The 16193-nt window shown below is 34.5% G+C and overlaps 1 protein-coding gene across 5 annotated transcripts in view; it reads right to left on the bottom strand.

Annotated features, from left to right (window-relative positions):
- Window positions 1-777: 777 nt before the first annotated feature.
- LOC126808015 (transcription initiation factor IIB) overlaps window positions 778-16193 on the bottom strand; it is a 55456-nt gene continuing 40040 nt past the window's right edge. For all 5 annotated transcript variants that reach the window (XM_056100109.1, XM_050533030.1, XM_056100114.1 and 2 more), the window contains 2 exons: window positions 5547-5623; window positions 778-2905 (listed from right to left, as the gene is read on the bottom strand). In XM_056100109.1, coding sequence (XP_055956084.1) covers window positions 2772-2905; window positions 5547-5623 — 211 coding nt within the window. In that variant the 3' untranslated portion in view covers window positions 778-2771. The remainder of the gene's footprint in view (window positions 2906-5546; window positions 5624-16193) is intronic.

The following is a 16193-nucleotide window of genomic DNA, read 5'->3' as shown; positions in this document are numbered from 1 at the left end:
TTTTAGACTTTGTTTCAGCTATGGACTCTAAATTTTAATTACGGTCAATAAATAGTGCTAATTAATTAAGCTCGTTATAAGTAGCATTAGCACAACAGTTTATGATCTAAGTCATGCATTCTGTTTATTAGAGTTAAGTATGAAAGATTTGCAAGAAAATTGTGGATGGGCATTGAATTTTAACTCCCATTTTGAGAGGGTTAGGGGGAGTGCTCCCATGTATATGCACAGGTTACAAAACTTTGAGATACATTATGGGAGATTCGATAACGAGTTGTCTGTTCTCACTATAATAATAGTTAAAAACTAGATAACGTAAAGGCAATTTGCTGAAAATTTCATTCAAATTGATCCACTATGAACCGAGAACTAAACGAATGAAATTTCTGCCTAGCCTCGGTCATCATTACTAAAGTCAGTACGATAAACAGCATAGTCTCGATTATCCATTTAATCGTTTAATCGAGAAGGAAAGTTATGCAGTAAATCGGCTCACAATCCACTTAAGATCGCAGGCTAGCGATGCCATCTAGAGTTGATTATGATCTGGATAAGTTAATTAATTAAAGAAAGACCTGCAATAGACAGATTTAGCTCTTGCATAATGTATGTTTAAGACTTGCCTTTCCAAAATGATCCAGTACCAAGGGCAAAACCTAAGTAAGTTTACCTCAAATGTCGGTCTTTTGTTGCCAGTGAAGACAAAATATGCAATTATGGATGGTATCAGTATTTTTCTTTTGACAGTGTGAGTAATTTTTAATTTGAGAGAAGAAAGAGGTTAATACACATTTTAATATCAGTTATTAATACACATATTAATATCACTTTTTTCATTAATAATACACATATAAATAACAGTTATTAATACATATATTAATATGAGGAGAGAAATGGGATTAAACGTTCAATCGACACAAACTAGGTCATTTAGGACTAACATATCCTTCAATTTTATTTCAATAATTCGCTTGTGCATAGGGGTCTTTCTTTAGCAGTGGGAGGAAACCAGATCACCTGGAAGAAACCAGAGGACCCTGAGAAAAGCCACGAGGTTGGACAGGCGATCCTACTCCTTGTCACACACAAGTCGGTAATCAAAACCACATTACTTGACTCAATGACATACCTTATGATCTCACCTGAGTAAAATCACTAGACCACCTAACCCCCTATTAATATCAGTGATTTATGAGTGTAATAACAAACTACAAAATAGACATAAATATTTTGATGAAATGATATTACATAATGTTTTATATTTACAAGTTGAAATAAAAGCTTTAAAATTACAACAAACATAATCAATAATAATCATAATATCATATATTCATGTACATTTCTTATAATTATATTTTTGTTTGTTTATTTCACTGATATTATTCTTATCTTTATAAAAAATACAAATTAAATACTGATTTTTTTTTTCAATCTAATAATGATACATCTTTGTACCAGAATGTGTTTCAGTGCCGTTTGTAACAAGGGACTTGAAGAACAAGGCTAGACATATCTGACAAATCATGTCAAACGGTGACGCCATATTCTTATCTGGAGAGCATGCCAATAAATACCACCAGTGTAGACTGGATAACCAGACGCTAGGGCTGCAACGATACACCAGGGCACGATACAATGCGCATCATGACTTAGTCTATATTATTAATATCGTGATATAGGAAATAAATTAAAAAAATGCTGTGAAAATTCAAAGGCCTACATTTATGATTTACTTTAAATGTGGTGTTTTCTCGGTCAACTGACCGGATTTCATTGCTGTCATGCTTAACGGGAAATCCTACGAACTCCCATACTTGTGACTTCACTTATACTTGGTATGGGGGATTTCGATCTCAATATTGCTTTTGTCGATCGTGTGTCTTGAATTTAGTGAATTCATTTTGAAAAATTTAAGCTGGCTGGCTCGTACTACCACAACAATTTCAGCCAATGAAAAAAAATGAAATGAAATGAAATGGGGTTTAACGTCCTACTGTTCTGTTCCTAACCTGGGCTAAATCGGAAAAAAAAAATATGACCACTAGAGAATCTGCAAGCTAAAAATGTTATTTTTCAAACAATCAGGAGCCATAATCCGGGAAGTTACATTCGGATATACGCGATTATCAAAAGGAACCAAGATCTTAGCGTGTAATGGTGATATATTCACCTGTTAAGATATCGCAAGCAAAAATGACTGTCCATTGATTTGGGGTGTTATATTCCCTTACGATGTGTGACATCTAAGACTACATGTAGCTTATACATGCTGTCGGTTGGTACATGCTGTGATTAACCAAGATCTTAGTGTGTAATGGTGATATATTCACCTGTTAAGATATTGCAAGCAAAAATGACTGTCCATTGATTTGGGGTGTTATATTCCTTTACGATGTGTGACATCTAAGACTAGCTTATACATGCTGTCGGTTGGTACATGCTGTGATTAAAATTTCCGACAAGTCAATGTAGAAACCATGAGGTAAACACGTAGATTAAAATAAATTATAATCACTCTTATTGGATTGATAAATAGTCTGACAAAGGCGAAACAATGACTTCTTTTTAAGATTAGATTGATGAATTGTCCGATAAAAGATTAAGTCAGTCAATCATGGTGGATTAAGCAGTTGATCAAGGTAGGTGACATCACACGTATTCAGCTGAACATTACGGAATTTACTGTAATTCACATCAGAGACAATTAATGCAGTAGTTTACTAATCAGATGGAAACACTCTGGAATATCAACTGAGCACCCGTTGTTGATACTATTGAGATGGTAACTGGTCTATTGGGGTGTCAAATTTAAAGTCTTCAGGAAACAACATATGTGCTTTAGGATACATGAGTTTGTATGATTGTCTGATAGTAACTTCTGCAACACCAGCAATTTCTCCAATCTCTGAAGTAACAAACACAAAAATTAACACATTACAAATCATTTACAATTTTTTAAGCAATAGGCAAACCCTGAGAGAGAGAGAAAAAAAACCCAGTCAAAATGACTCAAAATATTTTCATAAAATTGGAATTAGTCCAAACAATATACATAGTTTCAGATTCAAAATTTTTACAAAATATTTTCATATGGCATTTAAATTTCAACTACTAATATGAGACCTTGTGGATATTTACCATAGTAAATTCAAGCTTCTGCTATATCAAATTTTAAGATTTGACATCCATTGTATTTATAGTAACCAATCTGATTAAAATACAGATCTATATTTCGTTTTGTTTTTTATACTTTCGATGGCCTACACACACTACATGAGATCTGACCGGTTGTAGCGATAGGTCGCGTCAGAGGTCATACCAATCACCATTAGTGTTACTAGTGGATTACCCACAGTTCCGTGCAAAACACGCCTAAAGCTCGCCGTAACAGACCATTTCATTGGCTAATACCTCACACCATCCAGAACACGTCAATGATAACAACTCTTCCAGATCCTAGTGTAGTAAAGACAAGTAAAACGAAATTTTGAACTATAAAAACCGAAACAAAGTAGGACCTGTGTTTTAATCAGATTGTATAGTACCTGTAGTATATGCAGGATGACCACACATAATGAATTAAAAGCTCAGGAGACAAACAACAATTTTAATACGTCGAATAGTGGATTGAAATAGTTGTTAGTAACTAAATGGTTTTAGTTCACAAGTTTTATTATTAGTTTAATATTTTGTCACTCAGACCTGTACTGTATTCCCACATACACACGGAACATTGATCAGTCCATAGGTGCACAAACAAATCAATGCCATAAATCAAACTGGATTGAATATAAAGGCGGGGGACAATTAGATACGAAAATTATACAAATGTACATTGACAAGGACCGCACTTGACTATTTCTCTAAATTTTTAAAGAAATACCCATTTCCCTGTTTTAATTACGCTGTTAAGGAAGGTATGGGGTTCGGCAAAAGATCATCGAAATGCGGAGGAGCGCGGTTTCTACTAAAAGTGTGACAATTCTGGCTATCACGGTTATCTAGTACTGTAGACAAGTAAAAAAGCATGTGACATTCAAGAGTTACAGGGGGCATAACTCCGTGCATTTAAGTGGTGGCGCTTACTGTTAAACTGCGAAGAATGATTATTTCTTTTCACAGCCAATTTATTTCTCGGCTGTTTGCTTATTATAATATTAATAATTAATTCATATAGCTCCGACAATTCAACACGGCGAGCTGCTCTACACATAAGTACAACTAATATAAAATTAAACAAAAAACAGAGAACATTATTTAGTACACATGGTAAAAGTCCGACACACACACAGCTATAACCACATTCAATCAGCAGTATATTGGATTAAAAAGTTAGGTTTTGAGATACTTTTTAAAACCTTTATAATAGAATTTGTGTTTTTGGTTTCGTTTGATATTGAATTCCATAACTTTGGAGCACCGACTGTGAAAGATATATTATCAGAGTTGTTTTTTGAAAAAGGCTTAATTAAGAGGTTGCCCGATTGTGATTGAAGGGTTCTGCAAGGTTTATTGGTGTTAGGAAGGTCTCTAAAGGTATTGAGGTGAAGAATCATCATTTAGAGCAGAATACGTAATAGACAGTATTTTAAAATTGATACGTTGACAGACTGGAAGCCAATGGAGATCTTTCAGAATTGGTTTTAGTTCATTTTGTTTAGTCTTGGTTATTTGTCAGCATCTGGAGATTGCATTTTACATGACATTTTTAATAATACAAATGTAAAGTTTAATATACAGGTCACAATTGTATGGTATACAATTACTGCTTATTACTGAGCAACCTATCGACAAGGCTTCTCTAGTCATTGTATTCCATAGAATTGTGACCTGTATACTCTAGTTAAATTACTAAATGCCATTGAAACAGTTTAAAGTTTAATAGCCTACGATGATGTACCAGTCTAGAAATTAGGTTGATATAAAGAAATTGATGACAGTACCAGTTTCCGCGACTGTACTAAATTGCACGCTCGGTTACTGAATCTTGAGTTTTCGAATCTTTTCAATTTTGTTAACTTTTACATTTAAAAAGCAGTAACCTGATAGATTGAAATACAAAGCTACCCTTATATCGGCTTTAAGTGTAGACTACTGAATGTGGTGTAGAATCATCCAAATTGCACCATATTGCATAGGTTAATTCCTGTCTATGGTGCTCAATTTGAGCTCTTTAGGTTCAGGCCTTCAACTCGCAAAAAAGGGCCACCTACAGTAATAATGAATGAAAGCCCTGCATTAATACGGTAAAAATCATGGGGGTCAAGTAAAAGTGAGTTTGAAAGTTAGTGGTGCAGACTGATATCTATGGTAAATGGACGTTAAGTAATGGCAAATACATTCTGAAAAATGGACCCTCCCTCAATCAAGCTAGATGACAACCATGGCTTCTAAGGATAGATTTTTCTATAGTTTGGGGTATCTCCCTGCGAATACAAAGTTCTTGATAGATTTATTGGTTTGAATAAGCTTTTAGAACAAATATATCATTAAATCACACAGCTTGTACGCAGGAAGGTATCTTTAAATACAAACAAGATACTGACCTTTTTGAGATTTTTTGTCTGCTGATGCTTGCGAGGCCATATATATGGCAGCAGCAGCGACAGATATAGGACTTCGACTGTAATGAAAGACAATCAAATAAAAGCATTTATAACTGTGTTGGACATGCATTAAGATAAACAATATTAGAAAGATAGGTTGCCAGGCAATGAAACATACGCCCACAGCAGCTAAATCGTCCGGGCAGTCAACAAGGGTTGTCGCATATTTTTACTTTTTTCGGTAATGAAACATTTATAATACACTAAAATCTGATTAAGAGCAACAATTCACAAAGTAATTATCAGAAAACTATTAGAATTTGTTTGGTTTTTATAAAGTTCTGCCCCATGCTAACGTTTTGTATGCAAAGCTTTTAATATCATGGATTTAACTGTTCAAGTCATAAAAATTCATTGAAAATCAATATACTTGTTCGTCTCAAGATCTTAAACTCTGTGTATCAATCTGAAGTCAATCGGATGAAAACTTTAGCCTTTAGAGCGTCACAAGATTTTGCAAAGTGATCAAGGGCCATAACTTTCGCAGTAATTATCGGAAATCGTTGAAAATCAACAGGAATCTTCATCTCATGACCTCAAACACTGTGTATAAATTGAAACTCAATCGGATATTAACTTTAGCCTCTAGGGCATCCACAAGAATTTTTGAAGTGATCAAGGACCATAACTTTGGCAGTAATTATCGGAAATTGCTGAAAATCAATAGGCTTCTTCGTCTCGTGACCTTAAACACTGTGTATAAATTGAAAGTCAATCGGATATTAACTTTGGCTTCTAGAGCGTCCACAAGATTTTTCAAAGTGATCAAGGGCCATAACTCTGGCAGCAAATATTGGAAATCACTGAAAATCAATAGGCTTCTTCGTCTCATGACCTTAAACAGTGTGTATAAATTTAAAGTCAATCGAATATTAACTTTGGCTTCTAGAGCACCCACAAGATTTTTTGAAGTGATCAAGGGCCATAACTCTGACAGTAATTATCAGAAATCACTGAGAAACAACAGGTTTCATCATCTTATGACCTTAAACACTGTGTATAAATTTAATGTCAATCAGATATTAACTTTAGCCTCTAGAGCATCAACAATTTTTTGGGAAGTGATCAAGGGCCATAACTCTGGCAGTAATTATCGGAAATTGTTGAAAATCAATAGGTTTCTTCGTCTCATGACCTTGTGTATAAATTTAAAGTCAATCGGATATTAATTTTGGCCTTTAGAGCATCCACAAGATTTTTTGAAGTGATCAAGGGCCATAACTCTGGCAGTAATTATCGGAAATCACTGAAAATCAATAGGCTTCTTCGTCTCATGATCTTAAACACTGTGTATAACTTAAAAGTCAATCGGATATCAACTTTGGCCTTTAGAGCGTCCACAAAATATTTTGAAGTGATCAAGGGCCATAACTCTGGCAGTAATTATCGGAAATCGTTGAAAATCAATAGGCTTCTTCGTCTCATGACCTCAAACACTGTGTATAAATTTAAGGTCAATTGGATATTAACTTTGGTCTCTAGAGTGTCCACAAAATTTTTCAAAGTGATCAAGACCTTAAACACTGTGTATAAACGTAAAGTCAATCAGATATTAACTGAGGCTGATGTCCCTTGCCGAAATCCCAAAATAAATAGATGACACATATTAATTAATTGCAAATTTATTTTTTTCAAAGTAATGAGTAATCAAACTCATTATCAACTCTACACTTAAGTTTCATCACTCTCTAGTTATCTTGTCCCAAAGCACTGAGCAATGTTCCAAAGTCTTGAGCAATGTAATTGCTTAATACTCCTTAGCCTAAGTAGAAAATTCTCATCAACGAACTTAGTCAAGGATGATATAATGAATCTATACTCTCACTTAATTATAACCAAAGTTATCGTGTCCCAAAGCATTAACGAATCGAATTGCTCACTGCTTGCCATAAGCAGACAATGTTCATCATTGAAGTCCATCAAGGTATTCACCTAATGAATGCCTACACCAAGTATGAACATTCTACCTCAATTAGAAGGAGAGTTATTGTGTTCCAAAGTCTCGACCAATCAAATTGATTATCGCTCTGCTTACCCTCAGCAGAAAATGTTCATCATCGAACTTAGTCAAGGTATTGATGTGATGAAACTATACACCAAGTTTCATCACTCTCACTTAATTAGAACTAAAGATATCGTGTCCCGAAGCATCAACCAATCAAATTGCTTATCTCGGCTTACCCTGAGCAGAAAATTCTCATCTTCGACCTCCATCAAGGCATTCACCTTATAAACACCTACACCAAATGTGAACATTCTAGCTTAATTAGAAGGAGAGTGTTTGTGTCCAAAGACATCAACCAATCAAATTGCTTATCTCTGCTTACCTCAAGCAGAAAATGCTCATCTTCCAACTCTATCAAGGCATTGACCTAATAAACACCTACACTAAGTTTGAACATTCTAGCTTAATAATTAGAAGGCAAGTTATTGGGTTCCAATAAGTGTGATGGACAGGCGGGGGCAATAACATAGTTCCTATCATGTTCCTGAAGCAACGACTGCGATTTTTACAACATCTCTGGATGTTGCTGGATTACTTCACAATTCCCGAACTTACAGTTACATTATCTACAGACTCATGAACAGTAGCATCTAATCAGAGATTGTGACATAGTGACCTCCACAGAAACATTGACATTGATCGAACTTTGAACTTTGCAATTCAGCGAGAAAGCACGAGACTTGGTATTCGCGACAATCAAGGAATCTGATAGGGTCACAAGCTGGGCTTGTACCAAATCAAAATTAGGACCGAAATATGCAGGGTATTATGTGAAGGCCTCGATAAGATGTACGTAGTTAAAACAAGATCACGCCTTCTATTGAAGATGAGTTCCTATATACATGTAGAAAACCAAACTATGATTATGAACAAAAGGTTACTTTCCTAACTATACTGTGTACTCCTGTATACACAAGATCCGAAATAAATGTTTCACGCTGCGTTTTAAAGCTTATTGTTGATAAGAACTACACAAATACACATATTACATGAAATTTCTATGAGACTGCCAGTTGCGTTTTTTCTGACTGTAAAAGTAAACACATTAGAGTTAACTCCCTTGATGGGCGCATTTGATTGGGATGCACATAATTGTCTAGTTACATGTACATGAAGTACTGCAATTAAACCAGGTACAAATAAAATGTTTGAATATTTGTGGCCTATGTGCCTAAATAATTAAAATCATGTATGTGTAACCTACTGTAAACATGGCAAATACATATTAAGATGAAAATACATTATTAATAAAATCATTCTGTTATTAGATTTATAATATTAATAATGTTATCTTAAATTAAAAGGTTGAAAACTATTATTTTGTTGGGTTTTTTATATCTTAATTTGGTAAAGATATTGTATCGCGATACAAACTTGTATTTTCCCTTCTGTATCGCGATACAAACCGACTCTGTATCGTCACAACCCTACAGATGACTAAGGGTGTGACGACTAAGCAAAACTTGAACCGGTTAGTCGGCGGCTAAAAAACCGAACCGATTCGGTTTAGTCGGTAATGAAAACTAACTGAAAAATATTAGTCTTCCATAGTCTACAATACACGCTAATATACTGGCCTTTATATACGGAGCTTAAAACTGTAATGGGGACATACATACAGTTCTATGTTCTATGTGTCCAGTACATTAAAAAATTTGGTTTTGTTTGTACTATGTAGTTTGTTCAAATCTCCTGTTTAACCTTTTTAATAAAAGTAATAAATACAACATATAAAAAAACTTCAAACAATGACGTATTGATCAATAATATTAGTGATAAACCGACGAGAAAGCGTATCTGGGCATCAGATCAGTGCGCATGCCTATTGACCTAACCTGGAGGATTGCTTGTTTCTGATTGGGCACTTCAACCATTGACCTTAGCGACCGACCAATCAAATAACGTATTCTTAAAATAACTTCATTAGGTATTCAAAAACACACTCGCTTGTAATCGCGAGAATATCCACGACCGATTACGGAATATAGTAAATAAAGTATACTGTCTCGTTATTATTATTGTCGACCATTTATCAATGATGTAGCTTATTGCTTATTCGCCCCCATAATTGTCGATCGTTAATACATGTATCTTTTTAAAAAAAAAACATGTTATAATATACGGGCGACTGGTTTATATCATGCTGTATTTTTTAGACGACTATCGATTTCCCGAAACTTGAACCGGTTTGTAGGTAAAACAGAACCGACTCCGACTAAACCGACTAATCGTCACACCCTTACAGATGACATTATAATTTTCGTCGTTTGAGGGTTCACAAGGTTCTAAAAACTAAAATACGGGCCATAACACTGGAAGTAATCTACAGAAATTGTTGAAATTCGACAGGCTTTTTCGTTTTACTAATTCAAATAATGCATATAAATTCCATACAGATCGGATGATAACTCTTGTCGTTCGAATGTTCACAAGGTTCAACAAAGTAAAACAAGGGCCATAACTCTAGAAGTAATTGACGGAAATTGCTTACATTCAATAGGCTTCTTCATTTCATTAAATGAAGCATATAAATTTCGTACAGATTGGGTGATAACTTTTGTCGTTCGAGCGTTCACAAGATTCAACAAAGTGAAACTAGGGCCATAACTCTAGATGTAATTAACAGAAATTTGCCGAAACTCAATAGGCTTGTTTGTTTTACTAATTTAAACCATACATATAAATTTCATACAGATCGGATAATAACTTTTGTCGTCGGAACATTCACAAGGTACAACAAAGTGCAACAGGGGCCATAACTCACGGTGTAATTAACGGAAATTCCTGAAATTCAATAGGCTTCTTTGTTTTACTAATTTAAATGATGCACATAAATTTCATACAGATCGTTTGTTAACTTTTGTCATTTGAGCGTTCACGAGGTGCAACAAAGTGAAACAAGGGCCATAACTCTAGATGTAATCAACGGAAATTGCTGTAATTCAATAGGATTCTTTGTTTTACTACTTTAAATCATGCATATAAATTTCATACAGATTGGTTGATAACTTTTGTGGTTAGAGCGTTCACAAGGTGCAACAAAGTGAAACAAGGGCCATAACTCCAGAAAAATTAACGGGAGTTATTGAAATTAAATAGGCTTCTTCATCTCACTAATGCAAACAACATATATCAATTTCAAAACAATCAGATGATAAATGTAGTCTGTAGAGTGTTCACAAGAAACTGTGGACGATGGACAGACCGACAGACGGACGGGGGTGACGGCAATATACGACACATTTCCATGTGGGCGTATAAAAATGTGAATTTTCGACCAATCAGGGGCCATAATCCAGGAAGTTACGTGCAGATATGTGTGATTATCAAAAGGAACCATGACCTTTATGAAAAAAACATATATTTAAAGTTTCATCCAAATCGGATAAAAACTGTGGCCTCAATAGGGTCCACAACAGTGATGGGATTTTGCCCGTATATTCCAGACTTGTCCGAATCTTTTTTCCAAACGCCCAAAATTGTCCGACAGGGAATATGCCCAATCAGACATCAAGACATGGTGAATAATATTCAAAATTCTGAAAGTAATAGTTTACTGATTGTATAACTACCACTCAACCCGATTATCGTCGATAATACGCTGGGTTTATTAGGTAATTAAGTGATCAAAGTATTTATCGTTTTATACCGTCTATAAATAACCTACCTTGATTAACTACTAAGGCTGTGCAAAAATATCGATATAATCGATAATCGGTAGAAGTTATTTAGCGATACAATAATCGATATTGAAATTCAAATATCGATTATCGGTATATTTACCTTCTGACGGCAAGTTACGGTCACTTTCACATGACTGAACTTGCCGTAGTCTGGCATGCAGACGAATGAACGAATACAAAACGTCAACACAACAACTATTTTCCCCCTCTGCTTACAAACTGGCACATTTTAAATATATATTATTGTAAAAAAACTAAACTTTAAGATTAAATACATTATTTTAATATTTTTGTTGTTTTTGTTGTTATTACTAGTTGAAACTAAAATAGGTCACGCACTTTGTGAACAATGACGATCGCACATGATATAGTAAAATTAGAATTATCTCCCTTCTTTGCTCTTGATTGATTTGTAGAGAAATTGTCTGCTTTCACGATAAAACTAATTGTATTATTAATGATCAACTCAGCTTTTATTACTAAATCATGTCATATACAGTCCATACAAAACACGTTTTTGACTTCCCGGGAAAATATCTGTATCTCTCGTAATTTCTTGGAAGAATTCTACTTTGGTTTTCGTCAAAATTAACCAATCATAAAAATTCTACTTTGAAAGCCGGTATTTATTTTTTTATTGTCCAATCAATAGACGCCTTCTATTATATTTTATTCTATTATTAGTAACACTGTGTGATAGCCATGTATTGTCTTAGTATTTATCGGAGATATTGGAATAAAAAAAAGGTTCAAATGAATCAAGAACAAAACTTAGAATAATACTCAAGTTAATCCTACATTTAGCAACTAATTATTTTACATTAATTGATTTTTTTACGTACATCGGCACAGTATTAGACTAGGATAATAACACTACTGTAACTCGATCAACACAAATAACAGGTCGGTAAAGTTCGTTTTTTCCGGAAGAATGATAATCGATTATTATCGATAATCGCTGACAAATTCTTGCTGATAATCGATATTGAAATTTCATATCGATTCCCAGCCTTATTAACTACTTAATCTGCCTTGATTGACCGACTTAATCCTTTGTCGGACAGTTCATCAATCTAGTCGTAAACAGAAGTCATTGTTTCCCCTTTGTCGGAATATTCATCAATCCAATAACTGTGATTATAATTTTAATCCTCGTGTTAACCTCGTGATTTCTGCATTGTCGGACATATTAATCGCATTGATGTGAACCGACAATATGTATAAACTATAGATGTCACATATTGTAATAGACATCAATAGACAGTCATTATAACTTTCAACATGCTTCGATTCAATATACATTGTATCCGATAACTTGTCTGTGATATTCCTTCGGTGGAAGCCAAAGTTAAATAAAGCTATTTCACACACACGCATGGTTCTAGTAAAGTAACTCAAAATGAAAGTAGTCATCTCGCGAGACACGTGAAATTAAGAGATTTAAACGTGTCGAATCTAATACGTGGGGTTTATGTTTTTAAATAAATAAATAAACACGCTAAGAAATGTTGACGACTATGTCGATTGGAATAAGGTTAGTTAATTGTTTTAGTAAAGTAACTCAAAATGAAAGTAGTCATCTCGCGAGACACGTGAAATTAAGAGATTTAAACGTGCCGATCAATCAAATACACCTGATGTGAGAGAAAAGATTCTATTTTGATGGCATATTGTCGAATTTATGATCATATTTTGAGTGGGGTTTATGTTTTTAAATAAATAAATAAACACGCTAAGAAATGTTGACGACTATGTCGATTGTAATAAGGTTAGTTAATTGTTTTAGACGATAGCGTGTGCTAGAGTCGAATGCGATTATTTAGCTGCAGTTGGTGTCCCTCGCTCGTTTTTGAGCGACGTTTACTACGAAATAAATTTCGGGATGTCATATTTTTCTTTTCGTATATAAATCGAAACGGAGTATGAGATGAATGCCGGTCTTTGCTGAAAAATGTATCGAAATATGACCCGAAAAATACGGTAATTTGGGGGGAATTTGAAACAGGTACCGATCGACAGTAGTCGTCACACTTTCATTCTATGGTATTACGATGTCATGTAATTTTGTAAGAATATTATTGACATAAATTTTAATACCGTACGGGAATTAAGCATGAAAAATAACGAGGTGAAGATATTTTTTTATTACGTATAAATTTGAATATTTTGTTTGACACGTGATTCTTAATTGTGGTTTGAAAACGTCTGCTTAAATAACGATAAGAGTTATGCCCCTTTATTTTCTGGAAAAAAATGTCCAACAAGAAAAATTTTGAAATCCCATCACTGGTCCACAACCTTGATATGCCATATTTTTTACACTATTTGCGTACAATTTTTGTCCGATTTTCACAAAATTTGAACTCAACGATCATTAGTGTATAACTGTGATATATTCACACATTTTGTTTTTAAATCAGATAAAAATTGCAACCTCTAGAGGGACCACAAGTTAAAAGTGTGACTTTTCGTACAATCAGGGGCCATAATTCAGGAAGTTACGATCTGATATGCGCGAATATCGAAAGGAACCAAGATCTTTAGGATATAAACCAACATTCCAAGTTTCATCAAAATCGGATGAAAATTGTGACCTCTAGAGGGTCCACAACCTTGATATACCATATTTTATACTATTTGTGTGCGGCAATTTTGTCCGGCAGCGCGCTTTGGACTAAAAATCCATTTGTATGCCAACAATACCCAGATCTACATAAGTTTTGAAACTAAAAACCAGCTCAGTTCAAAACATTCAATAGAGCCTGTTTAAATGAAATCCATAGATGGATGTCGACCCACTTTTTAAAATTAAATCCTGAGAAAACAGAATTTTTGATAATAGGCACAAAACAGCAACTAAAGAAGATTGATTCAACAACCCTAACTTTTCAACAAGAAAATGTCACATCTACTCCTACAGCAAAAAACATTGGCGCCATCTTGTACTCAAATATGTCACTCTCTACCCATATTAAATCCGTCTGTTCCACATCTTTTTTCATCTACATAGAATAAGTAAAATTAAAAAATATCTGACCCCAGAAAGTGCCGAAGTTCTAGTTCATGCATTCATAACTTCTAAGATAGACTATCATAACGCAATACTGTTTGGGCTACCAAAGTATCTGATTCAAAACCTTCAACGCGTCCAGAATTCTGCTGCTCGCCTCTTAACAAAAACCAGAAAACACCAACACATAACTCCGATATTGAAGCGTCTTCATTGGTTACCAGTTAGTGAACGAATAAAATTTAAAATCCTACTCATAACCTTCAAAGCCTTAAATGACAAAGTTCCTGAATACATAAAAGATCTTCTCGTTACGCATGGTCCCACTAGAAACTTACAATCAACGAATTAAAATCTATTGACGGTCCCGGCTGTCAATCTTGAGATAGGCCGCCGTTCATTAGCATACTCGGCCCCTGTTCTATGGAATTCATTACCCTTGGACCGATTTTCATGAAATTCAAACTCAACCATCATTAGGGTGTAACGGTGATATATTAAAACGTTTTTTAAAATCTGATGAAAATTTTGACCTCTAGAGGGACCACAAGCTAAAAAGGCGATTTTACGTACAATCAGCAGCCTCAATTCAGGAAGTTACGATCCGATATGCGCGAATATCGGACGAAAACAAGATATTTGGGTTATAAACATGCATTTTAAGTTTCATCAAAATCGGATCAAAATTATGACCTCTAGTGTCCACAAGCTAAAAACAAGATTTTTCGTACAATCAGGGGCCATAATCCATGAAGTTATGGTCCGATACATGCCAATATCGAAAGGAACCAAGATTTTTGGGAGATAGACCTATATTTCAAGTTTCGTCAAAATAGGATAAAAATTGTGGCCTATAGAGTTTCCACAAACGGACGGACAGGGACGACAACAATATACTGTAACACTTTTTGTAGAATTTATGCTCTTGAAATTAATGATGACATTATATTGTATTAATTAATATCTTTGGCAAGTTATTAGATTCACATATATGTAGTATTTGTACATCAAGTTAGGGAATGAGTGACAGATGGTTACATAAAAAAAGAGTTATAATTTGGTAAACATTAGCTGGTTTTGTGCGAATAAGAATATTACACGTGAAAGGAAATTTACGATTGCATCATTCAGCTTGTTTAACCAATCTCTATACCTATTTACATTATATTTGACCAATTAGGTAATTGAAGGTACAATACCCAAAGCTACAAAACTATCATACTTGTGAGAATTCGCTAGACAGCAGCTTGATTCCAGAAGGGAAAAGATGTAGCAATTTCTATGGGTGAGTCTGGCTGGATGAGGTTTGCCGAGAGAATTACTTTATTCTATTATGCATTGTACCATATGTAAGCAGCTATGATAAATGTAAAGATAGGTTGCCAGGCAACGAAACATACGCCCACAGCAGCTAAATCGTCCGGGCAGTCAACAAGATTTGTTGCATATTTTTACTTTATTGAGCAATGAAACATTTAAAATACACTAAAATATGATTAAGAGTAACAACTCATTAAAGATCTATTAATTATGGGAGATTCGATAGCGGGTTGGCAGTTCTCACTATAATAGTTAAAGATAGGTTGCCAGGCAACGAAACATACGCCCACAGCAGCTAAATCGTCCGGGCAGTCAACAAGTGAAACATTTATAATACACTAAAATCTGATTAAGAGTAACAACTCATTATCAGAAAACCATTAGAATTTGTTTGGTTTTTATAAAGTTCTGCCCCATGCTAACGTTTAGTATACAAAACTTTTAATATCATGGATTTAGCTGTTCAAGTCATAAAAATTCATTGAAAATCAATATACTTGTTCGTCTCAAGCTCTTAAACTGTGTATCAATCTGAAGTCAATCAGATGATAACTTTAGCCTCTAGAGCT

Source organism: Patella vulgata, chromosome 1 (genome assembly GCF_932274485.2).
Source record: "Patella vulgata chromosome 1, xgPatVulg1.2, whole genome shotgun sequence".
Classification (NCBI taxonomy): Eukaryota; Metazoa; Mollusca; class Gastropoda; family Patellidae; genus Patella; species Patella vulgata.
This window is presented reverse-complemented; position numbering and strand designations above follow the sequence as displayed.